General features: G+C 61.9%; 1 protein-coding gene across 1 annotated transcript in view; it reads right to left on the minus strand.

Moving 5' to 3' along the window:
* The window catches only part of Prex1 (phosphatidylinositol-3,4,5-trisphosphate dependent Rac exchange factor 1), a 102,099-nt gene extending 78,321 nt beyond the window's left edge, over positions 1-23,778 (minus strand). The window contains exon 1 of the mRNA XM_069989955.1: positions 23,557-23,778. Coding sequence (XP_069846056.1) covers positions 23,557-23,763 — 207 coding nt within the window. The 5' untranslated portion in view covers positions 23,764-23,778. The remainder of the gene's footprint in view (positions 1-23,556) is intronic.
* Positions 23,779-26,052: the final 2,274 nt, after the last annotated feature.

The raw sequence follows: 26,052 nt of genomic DNA on the forward strand, positions 1-26,052 counted from the left end.
AGCCCCACTGGTGGCCGTTCAGCCACCGGCAGCCCTGGACACTGACCTGCCGCTGCGTCCGCTTCCCTGGCCCAGCTACACTCCCGGCATCCAGCCAGCATAGAGATCCTGTATCCTCCGGGCACCATGCCTCACGCCTGTAATCCTAGCCATTCAGGAGGCTGAGATCTGGGGGTGACAGTTCAAAGCCTGCCCAGGCAGAAAAGTTCCTAAGACTCTTATCTCTAATAAAGTACCCAAAAAAGCTGAAGGTCGAGCAGTGGGTCAAGTGGTAGGGCAATAGCCCTAAGCAAAAAAGCCCAGGGGAGCATCCAGGCTCTGAGTTCAAGTCCCAAGACTGGCACCAAAAAAAAAGAAAAAAAATGCTGAATTCAAAAGGGGACGGGCTAGTCCCCAAGCCTTCCACGTGGCCAGCGGGAGGACCGAGGACCCCAAGGGCAGCTGCCAACCTGTGTCCTCAAGAGGTCATTCAGAGGCCCGGCATTCTACCCCACCTGACAGATGTATGGAGGAGGAGGAGAGACAAAAAAAAAGTTTGTGAGAATTTTATAAGCAGATCTGAAAGACAGAAGGGCCAAGGAAGGCTGAAATAAAGCCTGCCTACAAAATGTAAAAAAAAATTAAAAATTAAAAAATAAAAAATAAAGGACCAAGCCAAGCCAGGCACCTGTGGCTCACGCCTGAAACCCTAGCTACTCAGGATCTGAGGGTCGCAGTTCAAAGCCAGCTCGGACAGGAAGTCTGTGAGACTTATCTCCAATGAATCACCAGAAGACCCGAAGTGGTGCTGTGGCTCAAGTGTTAGAGCACCAGCCTTGAACTGAAGAGCTGAGGGACAGCACCTAGGCCCAGACCTAGGTCAAGCCCCATGATGGCCAAAAAAAAAAAAAGATCAACCTAGCACATTGGATTGTGAAGGCTGGCAGCCAGGGCAAAAAGTCAATGAGGCATCACTTCAACAAAGAAGCCAGGATGATAGGTCATGTCTGTAATCCCAGCTATCAAGGTAGAGATCACAGTGACAGGCCAGTCCTGGGCAAAAAGTGCAAACAAAGCAAAAAACCCTGGGGGCATGGCTCAAGTGGTAGAGCACCTGCCTAGCAAGTGTGAGGTCCTGAGTCCAAACCCCAGTATCATCAAAAAGTGGCAGAAAGAAGCACGTAAGTTGGGAACACCCAGTGATGTATTCGTTTAGTTTTTGTTGTTAGGATAAAGGTGTTACACCAAGGGGTTACAGTTACGGCAGTCAGGTAAAGAGTACGTTTCTTTTTGGATGATGTCACCCCCAACGATACATTTTCAAAGTCTAATTTTGAAAAAAAATGGCCAAAACTCCTTTTCTTCCCCACACATGGCACAAGTGGCCACTGGATGCCGGGACAGGAAGTACAGCTGTGGTTTCTCTGTCCTCAGGAAACCAAAGCAAAGAGGATGCCCAAGTGCCCAAGCGCCCAAGCCAGAACGCTGGGCGGCTGCCTGCGTGGTGACTTGAAGCACCGTGTGCAGCCGGCTTTGCGGCCACCCCACGCACAGCCCGCGCTGTGCTGGGGGGGGGGACCCGTAGCCCCTGGTGTGTGTGTCTGGAGCTCTCTGCAGGTCGCAAGCCTGCCCCAGGGTCCCAGGAGCCCCCACCCCAGGGACAGGGTCAGGTTGAGGCTCTGACATCAGGCTGACTTCATCTCGGGTGAGTCATCAAAGTGCGAACAAACGTCCTTCGCAACTCAGCTGCCAGGCGCAGACCTAGGCGAGGCTTTCTCACTCCATGCTGGAGCTGGACTTCCTGGGGCCGATCCTGGGGCCTGCACTCAGGGTCTGGGCGCTGTCCCAGAGCTTTTTCACGCAAGGTAAGCGCTCTACCACGTGAGCCGCAGCTCCGCTTCCGGTGTGGGGGTGGCTCATTGGAGATGAAGAGTCTCACTGATGTTCCTGCCTGCGCTGGCTTCAAACCTCAATCCTCAGCCCTCCGCCTCCTGAGAATCAGGGATTCCCTGGGCCTGCATGCTTTCCTCCACAGACTCCAGTGTTACTCCTCCACCAGCCCGACCTTGTTAGGGACACTTCCCCTTGGCCTAAAGAGAGCCCTTCCCTGCACCCCACGCCCAGCTCCTGTCCCTGCCCGGTCCTCCTTCCTCACACCCCAAACCACCTGCATCCTTGTTCACTCTGTCCCCATCCCAACTCTAGCATCACAAGGGCTGGGCCCTGAGCACTGTCTCCACACAGGGCCTGTCACAGGCCTCAAAGCCAGAGGGGGCCAGTGGAAGGAGGGAAGGGGAGGGGAGGGGAGGGGAGGGGATTCCGTCATCCCTCCCTTCTGGGCTACTCCAGACCTGACGTCTCATCCGTGGGTATACGGACGGTCACAATGAGATGCCTTCTTGTCTCACTGACACAGAGCGGGGGCCAGCAGAGGACCCCAGGAGAGCACCCCGACATGGAGACTGCAGAGCTCAGGGAGGAGGTGCAGCTGCCCAGGACTCAAGGAAGGCAGAAGTTTTAGGAAAAGAAGCTGGGAAGTGGCCAGCGGGAAGAAAGGAGGAGGACACCCCCCTCCCCTCTCCCCCCCTCCCCCCCTACGGGACCCTGGGGGCGTCTCCTCTGCCCTCCAGGCTGCGGGGGGAAGAGGTGAGCCGCACACGCGTGTCAGGGCGCCCTGGCTCGGGGGCTGAGGTCACTGCCCAGCACGGGGTCACGGCTGACCCCGTGTAAGGTAATGCCCATTACTGCAGGGGGGGCTGCGTGGGTGGACGCAGCGCAGAGCTACGCGCACACGCGCGAGCCCGTGGGGCAGTGGACGCCTGGCAGGGCCTCGTGGCAGTGGCTGAGCGCTGAGCGGGGCCGGTGAGCCGGGGTTACCAAGGCTCCCGGTGACTCTTCCGGGCAGGGAGGGGTCGGCAGGTGCCCGGGGCAGCCGCCCCTGCAGCCAGCCTCCGGCGCACAGAACACACAGAGCACACAGCCCGCGGTTTGGGCCACAGGCATGTTTTGTTTGGCCCCTGCGTTGTTTGTCAAAAATGTGATCTGAGTTGCCAACTTTCAAAAGTCGAGTGATTTCATACCAAAAACTCCGCACTTCCGGCTGTCGGAAACGGCTTTCAAAAGCCAGATGTGGCAACACAGGCTGGAGTTCCCGCTTGGGAGCCGCACTCCGGCGGCCCCACCGTGGGGCGTGCACGCTGGCCAGCTGGCCGGCTGGACGGAGGGCAGGTCATGGGGTCTGGAGCCTGGCAGCACGGGCTCGCTTGGGCCTAAGCACCGTCGGGTCCCCCCGTGTGACCGTGGGCAGTTATGTCCCACTGTGCCTCCGCTTCCTCACCTGAAGCCGTGGCCACCCCGGGGGCTGGCACCCGGAGAGCGCTGGGTTCATGTCAAACAACGCTGCTGCCTCGCCAGGGCCAAGGGTCTGAGGAGCTGTTCTGTTGCCCCGCCCTTGTCTCACAGGCCCCACGTCCCACGGTCCCACCCATGCTCTCAGGTAGGTATCAACCAAGAACTGAATACATGCACGCACATGTATGCGCACACACACACATAATTCCCCCAGGGAAGCTCATAGAAGTGCTAGTCACACAGCCTACCAAGTGCACGTGGAGTGCCCACATAATGGAATACAACTCAGCCATCAAAAAGGAAAGCCGCTCTGGGACACAGAGCGTCATGAACAGACCTTGAAACCCTGCGACGTGGAGGGAGCCAGATGGGCTGTGCCGGGAGAGGGATGTGAACCTCCACCCGGAGGCAGGGCTGGGTGGGAGGGGTGGCTGGTGGGCTCAGGACTGATTTCTGTGTGGTGAGAAAGCGGCGATGGCCGTGCGGTTGTGTGCAAAGCCCAAGCTGTGGACATGCCGAGAACGCAGCAGGACACGAGCGCTCTTGTGACCTGTGCCAGGAGGGAAATCAAGGCATGGGGAGGCTGAGGGGAAGCACACTAATACTGAAAGCACTGCAGGGAGGCCCTGGCTTTCCCACCGTGACTGCTTCACCATCAGAGCCAGGACCGGAGTCACAAATCACTTCCTCTATGACAACAGGCCTGGACGCCTCAACTCAGGATCCCAGGGGCTCCGAGGACTCCGCCCCCCCCAGTGTAGAGTGACTCAGAGACACCACCCCCACCCCCACACCCAGTGTAGAGTGCTTCGTGGAAGCGCGCACTGACCACGTGGCCATTAGTAGGTGGCCCTCTCCCGGGGCGGGCTTTCCAAGTCACATGACTGGCGCAGGTGTCAGACGAGGGTCTGCCAGCGCGGACTGACTCCATGTGTTCCTGGGTCCTACCCTTACCAGGAGAGGCCCGGCAGACGCCCCCCGGCGGGGTCCCCGACTGCTGGGAGCCGCGCTCAAGCCCCTGAAGCGTGGCCCTGTCCGGTGGCGAGGGATCGCAGGCAGCTCGCCGCCAAGAGGCAGGACGGACAAGAGGAGGAAGGGCGGAGAGCCGATGTCTGGGGCAGGGAGGGCCAGGCTCCCGGAAGAGACCAGAAGCAGAGCGGGGAGGGACAGCCAGGCCCCAAGAGCCCGTGAGGACGAAGGCAGCGCTGGAGACAACTGGACAAGGGCGAGGGGGCCCAGCGGGGGCCTTCGCGGAGGTCCTTCCCACACTTGGGCGGCACCAGCCCTGCCCAGGCATGGGGGGGGGAGGTCCTCCCCAGCCAGGCTGGAGCCTGTGGGGACAACCTCCCTCTGTGGAGGAAGCCCTGGCCGGGCTGGGGGCTGGGCCTGGAGTGCCAAGCGTCCAGCCAGGTTGCCATGGCCACAGAGACAAAGACAGAGGCTGAGGAGAGGCTGGGCACAGGGGCCCCAAGCGGCTGGGGGTCCCTGGGGAAGCCCACGCTTCCCCAGGGACCCAATGAATGGGCTCCAGGCCGCAGGCCAATGGGCACCGTCACGGGGATCCGGCAGGAGGGGCCCATGAAAGTCAGCAATGAGCATGCGCCTGCTCCCAAGTGGCAGACCAGGAGCTGGTGTGGGGCTCACAAAGCCGGGCGCCAGTGCTCACGCCTGTAATCCTAGCTACGGAGGAGATCTGGGGCAGGCAAGTTCCCAAAAGACATTGATTCTTATTTCAACAACTGACCTGTAAAAAACTCAGCTGGGCCGGGCGCTGGTGGCTCACGCCGGTCATCCTAGCTACTCAGGAGGCTGAGATCGGAGGATCACAGTCCAAAGCCAGCCCGGGCAGGAAAGTCCATCAGACTCTTATCTCCAATAAATCACCATAAAACCAGAAGTGGCGCTGTGGCTCAAGTGGTAGAGCACTCACCTTGAGCTGAAGAGCTCAGGGAGAGCACCCAGGCCCAGACCCAAGCCCTATGACCGACCAAAAACAAACAAACAAAAACAACTCAGCTAGAGATGTGGCTCCAGTGGTAGAGAGTCAGCCTCGAGTGGAAAAAGCCAAGCAACAGCGCTAAATCCAAGCCCCTGCTGGGAGCACACACAGACACATGCACACAAAGACACACATGCACAAAGTGTAAACACACACCTGCTTTCAGCCTCCACACGGGGGGAGCGGGGGCAGGTCAGCAGAGAAGCTAAGGCCTCCCGCAGCCCAGACCCAAGAACCAGTTCTGAGGCTTCCTGGCCAAGCTTAGAACTTGCTGTGTGACTTCAAGCAGGTGACGCTGTGCCTCAGTTTCCCTATCTACGGGGTAAGATGAAGGTAAGGATGGCCCATGGCCTGCGGCGCTGCTCTTAACACCAAAGCGCTGTACCTGGCTCTCCCAGTCTCTCCCAGGCTTGCTGGCACAATGGCACGCGGGCGTGGAGACCACGGGGGGAGGGGGGGCTGAGCTAGTGGGCAGGAGCGAGGAGTGCCACCACGTGTCCCTCAAAGCGCAGGTCAACCCCACACGTCCCCGGTGCTGAGGAAACCCGTCCTGCACAGGCCACCGCCTCCACCGCCACGAGCGGAAGAGAGGATACAGGAGCTCCGGGAGGTTGTCCTGTGAGACAAGCGGGCTGGGGTCCCCCGCAGACACGCTCCCCCGGGGGGCGCGGCCCAGGGGACACGGCACGGGGGGCTCCATGCGCTGAGACCGGAGTTCGCTCCCCGGCCTGCCGCTCTCATGCCTCTGCGGGCCCCATCCGTGCTCAGATCGGTGCGCGTGAGGGGGTCAGATGCAGGGAAGGGAGGGCGGGGCTGGGGCGCAGGCCTGGGAAGGCGAGCCCCCACATCCCACTTGTGCAAGGAGACATGTCGAGGAATTCCATCCTGGTACAAAGGGATCTATGTCCCACGGTGGAGTCCATGGTCTCGGAACCACAGCGCGCCTCGCTGGGGGACGGCCAGGCCACCCCCTGGGCGGTGGCATACTACACAGCCGTCACTCCCGCCGCACCCGGATGACCCCCAGGGCAGTGATGAGCCCTGGAGCGAGGCGGCACGGGCGCCCGCGCCGCAGGAAGCCGGGACCGCACAGCCTCTGGGAGCCTCACGCCCGCCCTCGTCACTCTGCACGGGGGTAACGACGCGGCATGCACGCGTGCCAGAGTAGGCGTACAGCGGCCATGCACACGCGGCCCCTGCATGTGCGCTGATCATCCTATGTGCAGTGCGTGGCAGTACTGTACACTTGGTTACATGATCACAGACGCAGGAGTTGGGGTCATCTGACTGAACACGTGGACGCTGGAGTATCGGGATTCCAGCTCGCATAAAATCCACAATCGGCCCAGGCTTCGGCTGTGAGGAAGAGAGGAGGAGGAGAGCCATCTCTGGGGAAGCCGACTGGGGGGGGGACAGGGGACACCCCGGTGCTCTTTCTCACACACACAGTGTCCCCCAATTCTAGCCCCCCATTCCCAGAGGGAGTCCCCGAGAAGCAGCCAGGGGAAACCAAGCTGGCCTTTGTATCTGGGCCCAACAGAGCGGGACAAAGGGCCGAAGGACAGGCCCGCTCCCCAGCCCCCCAACCCTCAGGGCCATCCACGCTGGAAGCCGGCCACTTCCCCGGGCTCGGCCGCCCCCTCCCCGCCAGAGCCGGGCACAATGTCCTCTTTGACCACCCCGTCTCCCACTTCCGCCTTGAATCGCAAGTTCATGGGTATTAAGTGGCTCACACAGCTGACCTGGCTCCCCACAGCACAGAGTGGCACAGCGCTGGCTCTGTTCACAGCCCCCCCCACCCCGTGTGCCACCGCCTCCTCCGTGATCTCCCAGGGGAGGGGAGAGCCAGCCCGCCCCCTCCCCGCCCCTCCTCCAGGCTCACCAAGCTGATCTTCGGGGAGTACACCTCGCCCCCCTCCCCTCTCCAGGACCTTACCCCACACCTAGGGAAACTGAGGCTGACCATCCTCCACTAGCTCACCAGACCTGTGACCACCATCTCCTCATGGCTCCTCCTGCCAAACTCGCTCCACCCCAACTCGCACACGCTGCACACACTGCACACGCAGCCTGAGGCTTCCCGTGAACACTGTCACAAGCAGACACCGATGGGGGCAGATTTCCCGTCCCTGCTCCCCGGACACAGCTGAATGGGAGCACAGAGCCGCAAGGCCTGTAGGGATCCCAGTAGGGATAGCACACAGTAGGTTCCCATAGACATTTCTTCTGATTACGTTCGACCACGCTACATCGTGGTGTATGACCCACCTAGAGGGTTCAACTGGAACCCCTGCCATCTGTTCAAGACCCTGACTCAAATCCATGGATGTGAATGAGTAGACGTCTCATTCCGAGAAGCAGCAGAGCCAGGAGAGCTGGCTCCCGTCTGTCATCCTTGGGAGGCAGAGAAGGGGAGGATCAAGGCTCAAGGCCAGCACAGGCAGAGTCCTAGCGATCCCATCTCAAGAACGTTTAAGAAAAAAGCTGGGCATCGTGGCACACACTTGTCATCCCAGCCACGGAGGAAGGCACGGCTCAAGTGGTACAGCACCCGTCCAGCAGGCTGAGAGCCGGGGTTCACACCCCAGCTGGGGGAGGGGTCTGCAGCAGCTAGCACGGCTTGGCGCCACAATGTGTCTTCATCCGTGGGCTACGTGACGGGTTGAGACCCCGCAGCCCAAGCGACCTCGAACGTCCAACTCCGAGAGCTGGGATCACAGGCGCCAACGCCCACACCTGCCTTACTTTCTTCCACGTGGTTCTCAAGAGGCCCCCAGGCTGCCGGCCACCCGCAGCAGCCCACAGCTGGAGCGCGGGCTCACGGCTTCACCCCCTGGGGGCCTTTCTCCTCCATGCAGCTGCCAAGATCGCAGCCCAGAAGCCACCCCAGTGCTGGGCTTTTCTCGGCTTCTGGGCACCTCCTATGGGCAGGGTAGTGAAGAGGGCATGGGGGGGAGGGGCGCATGGCGGGGGAAGGGTCGCATGGCGGGGGAAGGGGGCATGGAGGGAAGGGGGCATGGTGGGGAAGGGGGCATGGTGGGGAAGGGGTATGGGGGGGGGGGACAGGAGGGCCCCGGATGTCCTCTGGATGTCTGCCCTGGGCAGCACAGATCACACAGCTTCCCAGGCCCTGGTAGCCAAATCTCCGAGGCCTCATCAAGACGCTGGGAGGACCCAGCCACTCCCTGTTAGAGCACAGAGACACTTAGTAACCTGCCCCGGGTCATACAGCCAGGACCAGACAGCACTGGGCCCAGTCCATGCTGAGCCGGCGGCAGGGCCTAGGCGGGTTTTAAAATACTTAGCAACAGGATACCAGCTGTCCACGTTTCCCTAGGAACTCGGGGTCTCCTGGGATGGGGAGCCCTGTGGTCCCCCCTCCTGGCAGGTGGAACGGGCAGCTGGTCACTCTCCTGGGCACTCAGCCTGTCAGGAAGAATGACGACGCAGCACAGTCATAGCCAAGGAGCACGGCCCCCGCCGCTCCCTCGACTCCCACTCAGGCCTCGTGGCTGGCAGGCAGGCTCTGCTCTGCTCCCCCAATTCCCGATGAGGAAACTGAGGACACAGCTGCAGAACTGCACAATGAGTGTTAGCAACGCGTCCGGGAGGTACCGGCCCTCAATACCGCTCTTCCCCTCTCTCAATCCACCAACCACAAGGGTTGGTGATCCTGGCACGGGCCACACTCACACCTTCCTCAGGGCCTTTGCATAAGCTGTCCTCTGCTTGGAATCCAGCTCCTTCTGCCTTTCTGATACCCTCCCACAGCCCTGTGCCACCAACCTCATGGCACCTGTCACTGGCTTAGTATTAGCCTCCTCCGCTCCCCCTTTCCCCTCCCCCTCCTCCCCCTCCCCCTCCTTCCTCTCTCCCTCTAGCTTCAGGTCTATTAGACAGGGATCTCAGAGACCTCTGTTCCCCAGTCCGGGCACACAGCAAGACCCAAATCAGAGTCCCCAGGACAGAAACTGGGAAACCCAGGCTAGTGTGGCCCTCCACCACGGGCTCTAGAGGAGATGGGGAGGGGGCTCAGACACAGAGGAGGAGGAGGAGGGAGGAGGGAGGAGGAGCAGGGGGGGAGGAAGGGGAAGGCAAGGAAGGGGAGGGGGGCAAGTGAGCAGGGCCTTGCTGAGAAGGTGCTTCAGAGACCAGCCCCTCTCCCGGAAGGCATCAGACGCGGCCTGCGTCCCCAGCTACCTCAGGGGGAGGAAAGCAGGGTCCCGGCTCCCACCCCAGGTGGGCGGGTGGTAGAGCAGGGCAGGGGTCCCCGCACGAAGGGCAGGGGGAAGCTGTGAGCCCACGGCAGGAGCCGGGGCCACCAAGGACCAAGCACCCCTCCCCCAGCACGGGGAGGGGAGGGGAACCAAGCCACAGCAGACAGCACTCCTGCGCAGCCCCATCTGGGGCCATTGAGAGCCCCTGTGGCGGGGATGGGGGCGCAGAGCGAGCCGCTGTGTGTTTAGGACGGAGGTGAGGGGCCAAGGGGCACTGGGCAGTCCACCCTCTCCCGTCTCCCCCACATACAGCACCCTCCCCCCGCTCCACCAATGGCCACCTGAGACACCCAATCCTTGCTCACCTCCCTTGCTGGGGACCAGCCTGGCTCATCAGAACTCCACCCTCACCCACACTGGGCAACCCTTGATCCCAGGATGGTCACAGGGGTCACCCGCTACTCAGGACACAGAAGCCAGCCCAGGCAAAAACAGTTAGCATGACCCTAGCCCCTATCTCAAAGAAGAGGCTGAGCAAGGTGGCTCACCTGTAATCCCGGCCGGTGTAGGTAAGGATAGAGGTAAGAGGGCAACCCAGGCAAAAACATGAGACACTACCGGAAAAATAACTAATGCAAAAAGGCCTGGAGGTGTGGCTCAAGTGCTCAAGCGCTTCTCGCCTACCAACTGCAAGGCCCTGACTTCAAACCCCAGACCCACCAAAAAAAAGAAGCTGGCGCCAGCGGCTCACGCCTATCATCCAGCGACTCAGGAGGCTGAGCCAGGGTGGGGAAGTCCATGACACTCTTATCTCCAATAAGCCACTCAGAAAACCAGAAGTGGGGCTGTGGCTCAAGTGGTAGAGCGCTTGCCTTGAGCTGAAGAGCTGAGGGACAGCGCCCAGGCCGAGTTCAAGCCCCATGATCAACAACAACAAAAAAAGGATCCAGCAGGACCTGAAGCCACCCCAAGCTCAAGGGAGCCCGTGAAGTCTGTTTGAACTGTCCGAGTTGGAATTTCTGTATTTCCAACCCAAACCGCCCAGGCTGATTTCCAGTCATGTCCAAGCTGTGTCATCTTGGGACGAAGCACCTTGGGACAGCACCCTTGCCGATGTCAGTGTACAGCCGGGCCCGGGCCGGGTGGGCGCCTGGGACTCGGAGTCACCCACCCTAGGAGACATGTGACGATGATACGCAAACCTTTAGAAACTGACAGGTCCATGGAGCTCCACAGGACACCAGACGCCCCGCCCCCCATGCTCCTCCCACAGTGCCCAGAGAAGCAGCGCACCACCTTCCCGCTGCAGAGGGGATTGGGCGGAATGAGCACACTCCTCACCCACTGCCCAGAGGGGAAACCAAGGCTCAGAGAAAGCCAGGCAAAGCCAGGCGATCACTGAACGGCTGAGTTCCTGCCTGGGGCAGCAGCAAAAGAAGCTCCTGTCCACCCCAGCTGCGGAGGCCGCCCTGTCCCCAAGCGACCTGACCACACAGGAGGGGGGTGGACGCGGGACCGGGGGCGGGCTGAGGACCGGCAGCCAGGACAGGTCTTCCGAGTGCCCCACTACCTGGGGTCTTTCCTCTCCCAGGATGGACAGCTCAGCCCTGTGCCCGAAGCACCACTAGACCCGCCCCCCCCCCCCACCACCACACACACACCCGTGAGCCTCAGCCACGCAGCTCAGCCAGCAGGAACTGAGTCCTGGGTTCAAATCCCAGCGCCAGCACCAGCGGACAGGAAGCTCTGGACAGGCCTTGGCACCCAGGCCTCCACCACCTCATCTGTAGAAAGGAACCTGGTGCGAGTGGCTCGTGCTGTGAACTCTAGCCACTTGTCAGGCTGAATCAGGAGGGATGTGACTCAAGGCCAGCCTGAGGGAAAAAGGTGGTGAGACTTCATCTCAACCAATAGCCAGGCATTGCTGAGTGTACCTGTAATCCCACCTACACGGGAAGCGTAAACAGGAAGGTCATGGTCCAGGCAAGCCTAGGCACAATGCGAGACTGCTTGAAATTATAACGAAAGCAAAAAGGACCGAGGCACCTGGCTCAATGGGTAGAGCACTTGCCTCGCGAGGGCACAAAGTACTGGGGTTCAAACCCCAGTACCACCAAAAAAAGGGGGCACTGTTGGGGCCGCTTGCTGGTCAAGACCAGACCAGTGGCCAACGAAGACAGGGCTTTCTGGCACTCAGGACACCCTCCCAGCAGCTGCCCGGAACCGGGGGCCTTTAGCTCTGGCCAGATGTCAGGATGTCCTTCTTCCTGAGTGTGCCAGGTTGGGCAGAAGCGCCCCAGCCCGAGGGCCAGCATCCGTACCGCCAGAACGTCCAGCTCCGTGAGGCCAGTGAGCTGGACAAACCCTCGAGCTGGACACCATGCTGATGTCCCCGATGGGGCACATCACAGGACACACAGGCTGGCACGCAAAGGGTTCCATTTTTTTTTTTTTGCCAATCCTGGGGCTTGAACCCAGGGCCTGGGCACTGTCCCTGAGCTTCTTTCACTCAAGGTTAGCGCCACGGCACCACTTCCGGCCTTTTCTGTGTGTGTGGAGCTGAGGAATCGAACCCAGACCTCATGCATGGTAGGCACGCGCTCTGCCACTGAGCCGCCCTCCCAGCCCCAGTGTGAAGGGTTTCCTCCATGCTCATCCTCATCGCTCTCCCTAACGGCCGGCATGAATTAAGCACTAAACATCTCCACCTGTTCAGAGGCACAGGGGCCGAGAGGGAGGCAGTGCCGTCATTAATACCATCATCGCCTGACTGATGACCAAACCAAGGCCCCAAATCACTCATGATCAACTTGCTGAGAGAAGCGGGCAGGTGGCACCTGCCTTTAATCTCAGCCAAGCAAGCAAAGAAAGTGATAGGATCTTGGTCAGAGGCCAGAACAGGCCAGAGCAGCAGACCCTACCTGAAAACCAAACCAAAAGCAAAAAAAGGGCTGGGGACCTGGCTCGAATGGTGGGGCACCTGCCTGGCGAGCCTGAGTCTGGGAGTTCAAACCCCAGTGCTACCACAAAAAGGGGAAGGAGGAGAAGCGAAGACAAAAGATAACGTGGCGGGCCCTCGGGTGGTCCCGTGGGCTCAGCTCCTGCTCCACGCCACCCTCAGCAGCCCGAAGTCCACATGTGCGGTGTCAGGAAGCCCAGGGCCCCTCCCCGCCTCTGACCCGTCCCGTCCCACGGTTGGCCGGCACCGATGCGAAAACCACTGTGTTCTAAGTAACAAGGATGGATGGACAGACAGACACGTTGCTGAGTGCTTTCCGGAAGGCAGCTGTGACTGGCACCACGCCAGTGTCGCTTCCCCAGGTGTCACCTGTGCCACGCAGCAGCAGTGGGGACAGAGGACCTGCAGGTCCGGGCACGACCCCCGCCCCCCGCCGAGGAGGGCAGCGGCTGAGGGTGTGTAGGCTGCCTCCCTACCCCCCCCCCCCCGGCCGTCCTTCCGCCCCTGCCCCTTGCAAGCAGAGGCTGCGCTGAGCCAGCGCAGAGCTCCGAGCTCCTCCTCGGGAGCCGATTTCACACCCAGCGGGACAAAGCCGCCTTTGTCGCGGGGAGGAGCAGATGCTGTGGGGAACATTCGAGGCTCTGTTCATTCAGCCCCTGCAGGCGGGAGGGAGGGGACCAGGCCGACCTGGGAGGACAAGCGGGCAGGCGGGGGTCATCCACGCACCCCCTCCGCCCCTCACCCTCCACACGTCACCCCTAACTCCATCCTGCAGGGGAAAGGACCAGGCTGCCGGGCCCTCAGTGGGTCACACAGCTAGGAAGGGGCACAGGAGCACGACACCCCCCAGCTCACCCTTCCAGTCCACTCCCCACAGGCGCTGGCCTCCCTGCTGGCACCTCCTGACTTCATCCCTGTCCTGATCCCCCAGCTCACCTGACCCCTTGCTTGTCCCAAAACACATGTCTGCCTCAGGGCCCTAGCACCTGCTGTTTCCTGTGCAAGGACTCTCCCAGGACAGAGACTAGAAGGTGCAGAGCCTGGGCTGAGTATCCAGTGAGAGAGAAGGCACTGGACAGGTCACCAGACCTTTTTGAGCTGCTTCCTCCCCAAAAAGTGGACAACACAGTAGCACACCCCCCTCCAGGGAGATGTCCAGGCTCGGACGGCATCCACTGTGCACAGCACTCAGATCTGTGGGCACAGAAGGTGTTTTCAGGTCTACAGAAAGAGCCAGGAATCAGGGAGAGGTGGGACAGGACCAAGGTGTGGGCACGTGACCCGACAACCAATCAGTCCTGGGACAGGGGGTGGGCACATGACCTGAGACAGCCAATCAGAGCCCACTGAGGACCCGGGGGGCGGGGACGGGGCCTCCACTAGACCACACAGTTCCTTCCTTGCTCAAGGGCTGAAATGGGTTTCTGTCACCTGCAGCAGGAGAACTCTGGCCGCTGTCAGCTTCCTGCATGCATGAGGGGAGGCCGACGGGGGCCAGGCCCACACTTCCTCACAGGGGTCTGCACCAGAGGCTCCCAGAAAAGCCTAAGAGCAGGAAGTAGGACAGACAGATGTAACATCCTGTGTAAAGGGAACGGGTGCCCACATCCATAGGAAGTGGAAGTCGGGGGAACAGCAGCAGCCCCTCTAAGAGAAAACCATCCTTTCACCCACTTCTCCACTAGAACCGGAAGTAGCCGGTTGCCGGTGGCTCACCCCTGCAATCCTGGCTACTCAGGAGTCTGAGATCCAACAATCATGATTCAAAGCCAGCCTGGTCAGTGAAGTCTGTGAGACTCTTATCTCCAGTTAACCAGCCAAAGGCTGGTGGAGCTGTGGCTCACGTACTAGAGTGCTAGCCTTGAGCACAAAAGCTCAAGGACAATGCCCAGGCGCTAAGTTCAAGCCTCAGGACCAAACCAAAGGAAGGGGAGAAAAAAAATCATGTGACCGTTCCCGGCCAATGGAAATGACTACAAAAGTGACGCGCGGTAGGAAATGGACTGCCCTGCCTGTCTCTGTGGCTGGACATCACTGTGTCTACATTTGAAGCGTGGTCACTGGGCAGCCCACTGCGGTGTGAGGCTTCAAGCTTGAGTCCGGGTCGCCCAGGGACTGAAGAGGGAGAAAGCACCTAGAACGCCACGGCTTCACTGAGCCAGGGCCTGGGCACACCCCGCCACCGCCGCCCACCACAGGAATGCCGGCCTCCTCCAGAGAAGCGCGCCGGGCCTGCTCGCCTTCCGCTTCCCACCGGACGGAAACAATGTTCGGGAAAGACCTCGGCACCGGGGGTCCCTACGGAGGGGAGGGGAGCTCTGGGGCACACTGCGGCCTGTGGGGGACCGGTGGTCCAGCAGCTCCTGCCCATGCTGCCTGTAGGAACACTGGTGCATCTTCTGCCTAAGAAGCCGGACGTTCAGAACTGTCAGAAGTCTAATTCGGGGGCCTGATCTGGTCTGAGGACCCCCGGTTTGAAGCCTGTGGGGACCACATCTGCTTGCTGACGGGGGAGCGCCCTCTGAGGGGACACTGCAGGGGGCGCACGCTCTGCAGACAAGGCCTCGGCCGCTCCCCCTCCCCCACTCAGTCTAGCACTGTGCGCTCACTCCCCTCCCTACCCAATACTAACAGGGCACCCGTTGCATATGTGCAGGGTGCAGCACCAGGCCAATGCACACGGCAGACAGGCTCTGGCCGCAGGCGATGTGGGTCCTAGCGGGAGAGACTGAAGTCAGGTGATGAGGCACCTCAAGCAGGGCAGGATCCAGGAAAAGACTGCGGGCCCAGCCAAGCACCGGGGGCTCACGCCTGTCATCCTAGCTACTCAGGAGGCTGAGATCTCAGGATCCTGGTTCAAAGCCAGCCCGGGCAGGAAAGGCCGTGAAACTCTCATCTCCAATAAACCACCAGAAAACCAGAAGTGGCACTGTGGCTCAAGTGGTAGAGCGCTCGTCTTGAGCTGAAGAGCTGAGGGACAGCGCCCAGGCCCAGAGTTCAAGCCCCACGACCGACAAAAAAAAGAACTGCGGGCCCAAGTGGCTGGGCAGCCATCTGAGGAAGTGGCCTGAGCGGAGAGCGCCAGCCCCCATGAGAACCGGGGCTTGGCATCCCCTGCGAGAGCGGCTACTGCAGGCTCAGCAGCTGGGGCCGGAGGAGGAAGTTCAAGACCAGAAAGAAAGCTGGTGATGGAGGCTGGGGCCAGGTTTCTAGCACCTTCTAAACCACAGCTTCCATTTCCTGTCCCTTCCACCCCGCACGCTGAGGGTGAGAAAGAGGAAGTTCTGTGATGGCCGCTGCCCTCATCAGACAAGCCGGATGACATGGCAAGGTGCTAACTTAAATCCCCCCTGCCGGGGAGCACATTAATTAAATGCATGGGAGCTCAATCGGCTCATTAGAAAGCAGAGACTGTCAGGGTGGGTCTGAGACAGCAAGATCCAGCCAAGCGCTGAGGACTCACGCCTGTCATCCCAGCTACTCGGGAGGCTGAGATCTGAGGATCAGGGTTCAACGCCAACCCGGGCAGGAAAGCCTGTGAGACCCTTATTTCCAATGACCACCAAAAAGCCAGAAGTGGAGCTAAGGCTCAAGTGGTAGAGTGTTAGCCTTAAGTACAAAAGCTCAGGGACAGTGCCAGGCCCTGAGTTCATGCCCCACAATAAAGGAGGGAGGGGTAAGAGGAGAGGAGGAGAGGAGGAGAGGGAGAAGAGAGGGAGAGGAGGGGAGGGAAGGGAGGGAGAGCAAGCCAGGAGAGACCCTGAAGGATAATGTGGATCCCCAGCATCTGCTTCATGATGAGGGGTCCCCAACTCAAAGTCTAGCTAGACCCTCCATCCACTGACTGGTAGAGGACAGAACTAGAGGCCCAGGGAGGGCAGAGGGGCCGGGGCCAGGCCTGGCAGGGTGTGTGGTGACCAGCCCACGCCCCTGGGCCCACCTTCCTCCCTAAGAGATGGTAGCCCAGCGGCTATTGTGGTGGTGAGGCGGTGGCTAGAGGCTGAGCCCCCGTCCCCCAGAGCTCTCAATCAGGCAAATTCACTTCCTGAGCAACAAACAAGGGTGTCTTCCTCTGCCACAGGAAGCCAGCCCCCTGGCCCACCAGCCTTTCTCAAACTGCCACGCCCTGGACACAAACACACACAGGCCCAACTCCTCTCTGGGAGGGGCGGGCTCCACCAGGGGTCCTGCCCTGGTCACCTGGAGCCTGGCACAGCAGCCTGGGAGAGGGCAGGGCATGGTCCCTCCTGCAGGGGGATCACAGGTCCCGTGTTCACAAAGTGGGCCACGCCAGCTGCCACCATGGCCAAAAACCTGCAGGGGTGGGTGGGGGCTGGGCGTCAAGTAGTAGAGTGCCTGTTTACAGTGAACCCAGGGCCCTGAATTCAAACCCGGCCCCCGCCTACCACACCACCCTCCTCTCCCATGATCTCCCCCACCTCCAGCCACCCTGGCCTCTGTTCCTCTAACAAGCCAGGGACCATCAGTCCTGCCCCAGGGTCTTTGCACGTGCTTCTCTGGCTGCCTGGAATGCACTTCTCTAGAGCACAGCCAGTTCCTCTTCCTTCAGGTATCAGCTAGATGCCACCATCTTAGACCTTCTAACCCATCTAACTTCCAACATCACCCCCGTCACCTACACGTCCTTTTCATTTCCTTCTTATGCTTCGTGGACTGTAGTGAGGAGCTTGTTTCCCCAAGAGCAAAATAGGTGTGATAATGAATGATGTGGGGGGGCGGAGGGGGTTACTGCAGAGATCGGAGACAATCCATACGTCCACACAAAGCGCTCAGCACAGTCCCCGGCACACAGTAGGGCCTCCGCAAACATCAATGTTAAGACAACTCCTGCCATCCTGCAGGCAGGTGTTCTAGCCACATGCCAGAACCTAGCACACTGCCTGGCACATAGTAGGTGCTCCGTGTGCATGAACTAAGGGAATTGATGAATGAAGAGTCCACTGCTTGCACCTGGGGGGCCTTGGCCTTGCTCCCAGCAGAAGCCAGCCCCCCCCACACACACACACCATTCTCAGACGGGAAAAGAAGCCCCCACACCCTGGTGGACCTGCCAGCACCAGCCACTGTGGCCCCGTGCTGCCAGCCTGAAGTCACTGCCTGCCTCCCCTGGAGCAAACTCAGGGTCTGGTCTGTGGGTTCCAGCCTGGGGAAGGAGCCAGCGACGGACACAGATTGAGTGTTCGCCACCGACCACAGAGGAGCAGCGTGCAGACTCCCTTCTGCTCCTGAAGGAGCCAGGAAACAAAAATAAACCTACAAGTCTCCACAGCGCTGCAAAGCGGGAGCTACCCCCGCCAGCTCCAGGGCCAGGCAGCTTCCAGATCCAACCCAGGAGAACTACCATCCTCCCGGCCCCATAGGTGGCAAAGCAAAGGGGGTGGCCCAGGTCACACAGGGAAGAGCCAGGATTTGAACTCAGGCTGAGCTCCTGGATCTGTGCTCTTCACCAGAAGCCTTGGGGGTCTCATAACCAAACTGGCTACACCCCTGAACACGTGCACACACGTGTATACGTGTGTACAGTGTGCACAGGCACACATAGGGTACCTGCTTGCACGTGTGCCACACACACACACATGACACACTGCGACGTTGGCTGTCAGTGCTCCGACGGCTGACGGGAGAGCTGGTGGGGTCACTCAGTTGGCTTCACCCGCACCTGACATCATCTGGCAACATCTGCAGACATCTGACATCCACTGGGGAACAGCTGCTCATCCAGCAGTCGACGCGGGGCGAAACTGCTAAACATCCCCTAATGCGCAGGCTGGGCGGATGACAGGCGCAGCCCCCAGCGACCGGGGCATGCCCTCAGGGAAGCCCCTCCAGGCAGAGCAGGCCATGGTCACCCGGCCCGGCCTGGGGTGTCGGGATGGACGCCGACAGAGTGCAGGGCTGCCCTGCATTCTGCCCTGCCCTGTTCCTCAGCCCCGCCTCCCTGACCCACTCCCAAACTCCCAAACTCCCGGCTCAAGACCCAGCTCCCTCTGGAGCACGCTACACACTGACTCGAAGATCAGCGCGTGTGCACGTGCCCATGCACACACACACACAGAGCAGACCTGTGGGCCGGGGCGGCACCTGACAGAGGGTGTAGGTCCTCTGCAGAAGGCAGAGTCCAGCGGGCTAGATTAAAGGAGGGCCCCAGGCCTGACAACCAGGCCACCACCAGCCGTCTCCTACAAGTGAGCGAGCGCTGCACGACCTGCAGGCCAAGAGAAGGCGGCTGCTTCCTGGGTGCCTGTGAACTCTGCCGTTCCACGCCAACTCCATCTCCATGGGCATCCTGCTTAGGCAAGGACCCCAGTGCGCGCTGAGGGCCGCGGTCTGCTCACCTGTGCACGGCTGCGTGCTGGGTGCCCTGGGCAGCGTGGCGTCTTACAGATCCCTACACCCAACGGCAACGCCTTCACTGTCCCGGCCTGGCCTTCCCAGCACCCTTTCTCTTGGGCCTTTGGCCTCATTCTCCTGTACTTGTCGGCCGGGACTCCAATGCCAACTCTCTCAGGCTGTGTGAGCATGGGAAACTCACTCAGCCCCTCTGTGTTTGTGGCAACTGTAAAATGCAAAAGCGTTGAACACCCACAGTTTGTGAGTTAATTCACAGAAAATGCTTTCATACATCTTTGTGTCTTTAAAAAAAAAAAAAAAAAAAAACAGTACTAGGGCTTAACCCCAGGGCCTGGATGCACTTAGCTTGTCTTAATTTGCCGCCCCCCCCCTTGAAAGCTGGTACTCTATCAGTTGAGCCACAGCTTGACTTTTGACTTTTTGCTTGTTAACGGAAGAATAAGACTTTTCTGCCTGGGCTGGTTTTGAACCGAGATCCTCAGCTTTCAACCTCCTAAGTAGCTAGGATGACAAGTGAGAGGCCCCTGTCCTGGAACTCAGTCCCTTTGGGCTTCCTGCCTTTCTGAATCAGACACACACCCTTCCATTCTTCCCCAAGGCCTGTGACATGATTACTGTTTATTTTCCCAAAGCCGGGGAGCTCCTCAGCGCCACCCTACTTTCACAAACACCTGTGTCACAGTAAGTCCTGTCTCCTCGGCCCACCCCCCAACCATTGTGTCCTAGGGCCGGACCAGAAGTGCAGAAATCTGTCAAAGAAACAAACAGCAGTGACAACACCAAACCACAGCTTCTTGTTTTGGCCTCCCACCCCCCCACCCCCCGAACTCCAATAAGAACAACTCTGGTTTCCTCCCTCCAAAAGCAGAAGCACAGGATGCAGCCTGGGAGCTGGGACGCCCCAGGCCCAGCGTCTAGCCCCCCTGGGTGCCTGCCCTCGGCCCAGGGTGCCCTTGATGGCCTGGTGCCTGCTTGCCTTCTTTTTTAGTGGGGTGGGGTGTGAACTCAGGGCCTGGGCTCTGTCGCTGAGATTCTTTTTTTCAAGGCCACTACTTCAGCCGCAGTGCCACTTCTGGCTTTTTCTGAGTAGTTTGTTGGAGATGAGTCTCACAGACCTTCCTGCCTTGAACTGCAGTCCTCAGATCTCAGCCTCCTGAGTGCCAGGCAATGCTGATGCTCTTGCCTCCCCTGCCCGGCTGGCACACCCAGGATGGAAGCAGGGTCCCCACTGGCAGGCTGGGACTCCAACCCAACCATGAGACCCTACTCCACCCATTCCTTAAGGGGTGAACCATTGGGCCCCACAGAGGCACCCACATTTTGCCTTTTGACCTTGCTACGCGCTCCCTCAAGACAGCTTTTGGAGCCCCTACTCTGTGCCCGACCCTAAGCTCCTGAGCCACAGGCCCCACACTGTGCCAACGGCACAGACTGGAAAACAGGTCGGTGCCCAGGGTCACCCGCAGCAGGGGGAGGGAGAGGGGGGCCATCCAGAGACCCCACTCACTAACCCACCACCACAAACAGCCCAAGCATGGGTCACAAGGTCAAGGTGAAGACCCCCCACAGCTGAGCCAAACCAGAGAGAAGAAGGCAGGCATCTGGGTCAAGGGGGGCATGGGCAGAGGTAAGGGGCACACAGATTGGGTTTGAAGCCCAGGCTCCGTCACCCTGACAGGCCAGGCACCCTGCACCAAGCAGACTGTATCTGGCTGGTAAAATCCAGCCTATGGCCACAGCCTTGGCAATGCTGCCCGGGTGACCTAGGGCAGCTCGCTTAAACCTGCTGCCTCAGTGCTCTCGTTTGTCAGTGTGGTAGCCACAGACTCCCTGGCTAGGGAGGCGGAATGGGCTGCCACGTGCCGAGTGTCAGCTCCTACACCACGACGCCTGCCATGCACTGTGCGGATGAGCCCCACAAGACCCGCTGCTGAAAGATGGGCACCAACGTTCTGAGCCAAGGTGCTGGGTGCTGAGTCCTACCACCCCTGCAGCGCCCCCAAGTCAGAGCGGCATCCAGATGAGAAGGCTGTTCTTGCTGCTTCCTGATTCGCAATACAACACAAACCCTGAGCTCCCTTGGAGATGAGAGGGGGTGATGCAGGGCCTGAATGGGGGAGAAAATGGAGGGAGGAAGGCTCTGCAGGGACCACAAAGCCCCAGACAGGAACCTAGCAGCCACAGCTCAGAGGGGCAAAGGAAACACAGTGGGAGCCCCCCCCTCCACCAGAGCCCACACACACTCCCAAGTCCTATGACTCGGGACTCACTTCCTCCAGGTAGCCCTCCCTGACCACCACCAGCTCCATGGACACCCACAGGCCAATACCTGGTCATCTGAACCACCGGCTGCCAAGCAAGGCTCCAAGCATTAACGGGCCCAACTTATTCTTTAAAACCCACAAAACGGAATGCATTATTGTCATCTTCCATTTTACGGATGAGAAAAGCAGGGCTCAGAAAGGGGAAGGCAGCTTGCCCAGGTCAAAGGGCAAGGACACCAAAGCAGCCTGGCCTCGCCCCTGGCTCAGCCCCTGGCTCAGCCCACCGTGAGGCCCTGCCTCCACCCCCAAAGAACTGAGGCTGAGCGCAGGGGAATCCCTCAGCCCGGTGTGGAAAGCCAGGCCGGGAAGGGAGGGAGGTGGCCTCAGCGCACAGCACAGCGCGGCAGGGAAGCTGGGCTAAAAGCCCAGGGCTTTCAGGAGCCATTCCCCCCTGGGGCCAGGCGGAGGCCTCCCAGGGCCCGCAGACAGCTGGCTCCGGTTACACAATCAGACTGCTTCTGGCTCCAGCTCTGGGACACACAGGGAGACACAGGCAAGGAAAGAAGGCTGGATTCCCTGGCCCAGTGGTCACAGGTGGGGGAAACTGAGGTTGGTGGGCACCGATGGGGCCGCTGGGAGACAGATACCAGAACTGCACCCGCAAATCTCAGCGAGGATACGCCAACCAACCACCACCGAACAGACTCAAGCCGATGGGAAGCATCCAGAAAATGGAGAAGGGGAGGTCTTCTTTCCTGTGTCTTTAATAATAAGAAGGTGGACTTCTTCAGTTGGGGTGGACCATTTAGAGCCACGGTCGCGGCGGTGGCCAGCCGACCTGCAGGGCTGGGGCAGAGGCCAGTGGGGTTGTACATTTTCTTCCCCACTAATAGACATTTCCTGCTCTTCCCGGCTGCGGAGCAGCAGAGTTCCCGAGATCCTGCCAGCAATCCTGCCGGCTGTGGCCGGGTGCTACCAGGGCCCGCGGCATCTTAATTCAGGAACTACCAGCTTCACCTGGAGCAGATCCCTCCTCCCTGCCCCACACACACCCTTTATAACTGACAGAGAGAGAGAGGGAGAGACAGAGAGAGACAGAGACACAGAGACAGAGAGACACACAAAGGGAAAGAGACCCAGAGAGAGACCCAGAGAGAAAGAGGGAGAGGAAGGGAGGGGGGGAGAGGGAGAGGGAGGGGGAGGGGGAGAGAGAGAGAGAGAGAGAGAGAGAGAGAGAGAGAGAGAGAGAGAGAGAGAGAGAGAGAGAGAGAGAGAGAGACCCAGCCAGCCCTGCTTCTCACAGGTCTTTCCAGAAGGGTCCCGGGGCCAAACGGCTCTCCAGGCCCAGGCCCGCCCCGCCCCCACCCCGCCCGCACGGGGAGGCCCAGGCGCCCCGCGCCCCCTCGGGCTGTGACCTGCGACCTCACAGCTGCCCCTCCGAAGCCTCGAGCACCGCGGTCCCCGGGGGACCCCTCCGTCGTCCACCCCCCACCCCCACCCCCCGCTCCCCGCGGTCTGAGCAGCAGAGCCTGGCTCTGGGGTCCCGAGGAGGCGGACACCCCCGCGTCCCCCCCCCCAAGCAGGACTTAAGACTTCCTGGAGCCGAGGAGGGGAGTGAATGAGAACGCAGCGGGAGGCTGGAGATGAAAGCAGGGAGTCCCCCGCCTCCGACCCCGGCGCTGACCCCGTCCCGCCCCGCCCGGCACCCCAGGCCCCTTTCCTCACTTCCCAGGAGAGAAGGGAAGCGGCCCCTCTTCCTCCTCCTCTCCGAAGACGGCGACCAACGTCCAAAGCCCCGGTGCGACGTCCGGCAGTTCGAGCCCCGCTCCCCGCCCGCCCGTAACCAGCTGTGCCACCCCGAGCAAAACCCTCCCAAGAGGAGGATGGGGGGGGGCTCCCCTAGACCCCCAGGACCCCCAGGAAGGGCCCACCCCGCCAGGAGGGGCCGGCCCCACGGGGAGGCTCACTTGTCACCGGGCAGAGGCTGCGGCTGTGGGTTTGCAACTTGGAGACGCGAGGGGAAGAGCGGGGAGCCCCGGGCCGGAGCGCCCTGGGGGACGAGCGGGGAGCCCCGGGCCGGAGGGTCCTGGGGGACGAGCGGGGAGCCCCGGGCTGCAGCCGGAGCGGGGCGGGGCGGGGCGCCCCGGGTGGGCAGCGCGGTCCCCGGGCTGTCCTCCCGCTCCGTCCCCACGTCGGCGGGGCCCCGGCGGCGAAGCTGCTCCCGGGGAGCGCCCCCGGCCCCCGCGCCCCGGCCCCCGGGGTAACTGCACAACAACTTGGAGAACGGGGTGGGGGGGCGAGGGCGGGACAAAAGGGCAGCGCGAGGGGCGGCGGAGGACGGGAGCCCCGGGCCGGGCGGCCCGCGGCGCGGGGAGCGAGGCCGCGGCCACAGGTGGCGGGCGGGCGGGCGCTCACCGACTGCAGGAAGCGCAGGGTGCCCACGTAGTCCCGCTCCGTGCCCAGGATCTCGTTGAGGACGCACAGGCGGAGGCGCAGCTGGCGCTCGGACTCGCGGGCGGCCGCGCTGGGGCCGGCGGCGGGGGCCGCGGCGCCGGGCCCGCGGGGGTCGGGGTGGGCGCCGTCCCCGCCGGGGTCGCCGCTGCTGCCGCCGGGCTCCTCCATGGTGGCGCGGCCGCGGGGCGCCGGCTGTTCCCGCGCGCGCAAGTCGCGCTGGCGGCTCAGGCGTCCCGGCGCCGCATCCCGGACCGGGCGCGCCGGCGGCCGGTGACCGCGGGCCGCGCGGGGCGGGGGCGGGGCGCGCGGGCGGGCGGGGGCGGGGCCGCGGGCGGGGCGGCCCGGAGCGCGCCGGGCGCCGATCGCCGCCCCCGCCGCCAGGGAGCGTCTGCCAAGTGCCACGCCGCGCCCGCGCCGCACGGGAGCTCCGCGCGCCCCGCACCTCGGTCGTCAGCTCGGCGGGGCGCGGGCGGGAACCCCCCCCCCGCGGGAACCCCTCCCGGAAGCAGGCGCGGAGGCCGAGCGGCGTGCGCGGAGCGCGCCCCAACTCGGCGCCGGGACGCGTGGCGGCCCCTCCCCCGCGGGGCTACGCCACTGCCCCCGCCACGCGCGACTCCGCCGGGCGGACACCACGCAGGGCCGGCCTCGCGGGGGAGATCGAAGCGGGGAGGGGCGCTGCCCTGGACCGGCGTCCCCATCCCGGCTCCACGGCCATCGGTGTCCCGGGGCCTGCCGCGACCTTGGGAAAGGAGCGCGCGAGGCCGCGCCGGCCCGCGCTGCTCGCTTCTTCCCGTTCCTCTTCCCGAACTTCTCTGCCCCGGGACCCTGCCATTCCCGCCTTGCCTGGAGGCCGCGCGCCCCCTTTCCCCCGCGCTCCCCCCTCCCCCCGCGCGCCCCCCTCCCCCGTGCGCCCCCCTTCCCCCGCGCGTGCTCCCCTCCCCCGCGCGCCCCCCTCTCCCGCGCGTGCCCCCCTCCCCCGCGCGCCCCCCTCCCCCACGCGCGCCCCCCTCCCCGCGCGCCCCCCTCCCCGCGCGCCCCCCTCCCCCGCGCGCCCCCCTCCCCCGCGCGCCCCCCCTCCCCCGCGCGCCCCCCTTCCCACGCGCGTGCCCCCCTCTCACGCGCGCCCCCTCCCCCGCGCGCGCCCCCCTCCCCTGCGCGCCCCTTCCCCGCGCGCCCCCTCCCCCGCGCGTCCCTCTGGGATCCGACTTGAGGCGCCTGTGTGACCTTGGTGGTCTCGGAATGGACGTCCCGGCCCTCACCGGCCTTGGGGGCAGCAGGGCCCAGGCGAGGGGCTCTAGGACCCTGAGCCGGGCCTCGGGTTCCGCCCCCCCTCCCTCCCGGTGGCCCTGGCGGAGTGACCTTGGCCGGCGACCTTCCCGCCGGGACCCCCGGTCGGGCTGAGCCGTGGGGCGGCAGGGAATGACTGGGGGCTCTGCGCCCAGCCTGGAAAGGCGCAGGAGGCTCTGGTCCTGGTCGTGGCTCTTCTGGACTATAGTCAGGAAGGAACTACCCTCCTAGTTTATCCCCCCCCACCCCGTTGTGAACACGCGGTGCCCTGGGGAGGGGGGACAGGATGCTCTCCCCCCCCCCCGTTCTTTGGGATCTGGGGTCAGGTGCTTTTGACCCTGACTAGGGCTGGGGTAGGGACCTGGCCTGGTCAGGGAGCAAAGGGAGATGGGACGCGGTGGGCCACCTGTCCCCGAGTGGGGGACTGGCCTTGCATTTCCCACTCTCACAGAACAGGAAAGGTCTGCGCAACAGCTGTGCTGTGTGACCCGGGTCTGGTGAGAGCATCGCGTCTGGACCCATTCGTTAACCCTCCGTGCAGACCCCACTCAAGTTAACCCGCCTCCCACAAGAGGAGACTTGGTGGAAGCTGGCGGGGAGTCTGCAGTGAATGAAAGAAAGTCTGCCATTTTCAGCCCCAGGACTATTGCCACCTTGGGGTCCTTCATAATCATTCTTTGGGTAGGGGGACCGACCTGCACAGACCATAGCAGTATCCACTACCCACTGGGTGCCAGAAGCACCTCTCCTCAATTGTGGGGACCAAGATAAAGGTCCCCCACCATGGCCAAGGACCTCTTAAAAAATGCCTGCCAGGGCTGGAAATATGGCTTAGTGGTAGAGTGCTTTCCTAGTATGCATGAAGCCCTGGGTTTGATTCCTCAGTACCACATACACAGAAAAAGCCAGAAGTGGTGCTGTGGCTCAAGTGGTAGAGTGCTAGCCTTGAGCACCAAAACTCGGGGACAACGCCCAGCCCTTGAGTTCAAGCCCCAGGACCAGCCAAAAAAGAAAATAAAAGGAAAAAAAGCAAACAAAGCCGGGCACAGGTGGCTCACACCTGTCATCCTAGCTACTCAGGAGGCTGAGATCTGAGGATTGAGGTTCAAAGCCAGCCCAGGCAGGAAAGTCCGTGATACTCTTATCTCCAATAAACCACCAGAAAATGGG

Source organism: Dipodomys merriami, unplaced genomic scaffold (genome assembly GCF_024711535.1).
Source record: "Dipodomys merriami isolate MVZ:Mamm:240054 unplaced genomic scaffold, mDipMer1.0.p SCAF_39, whole genome shotgun sequence".
Taxonomy (NCBI): Eukaryota; Metazoa; Chordata; class Mammalia; order Rodentia; family Heteromyidae; genus Dipodomys; species Dipodomys merriami.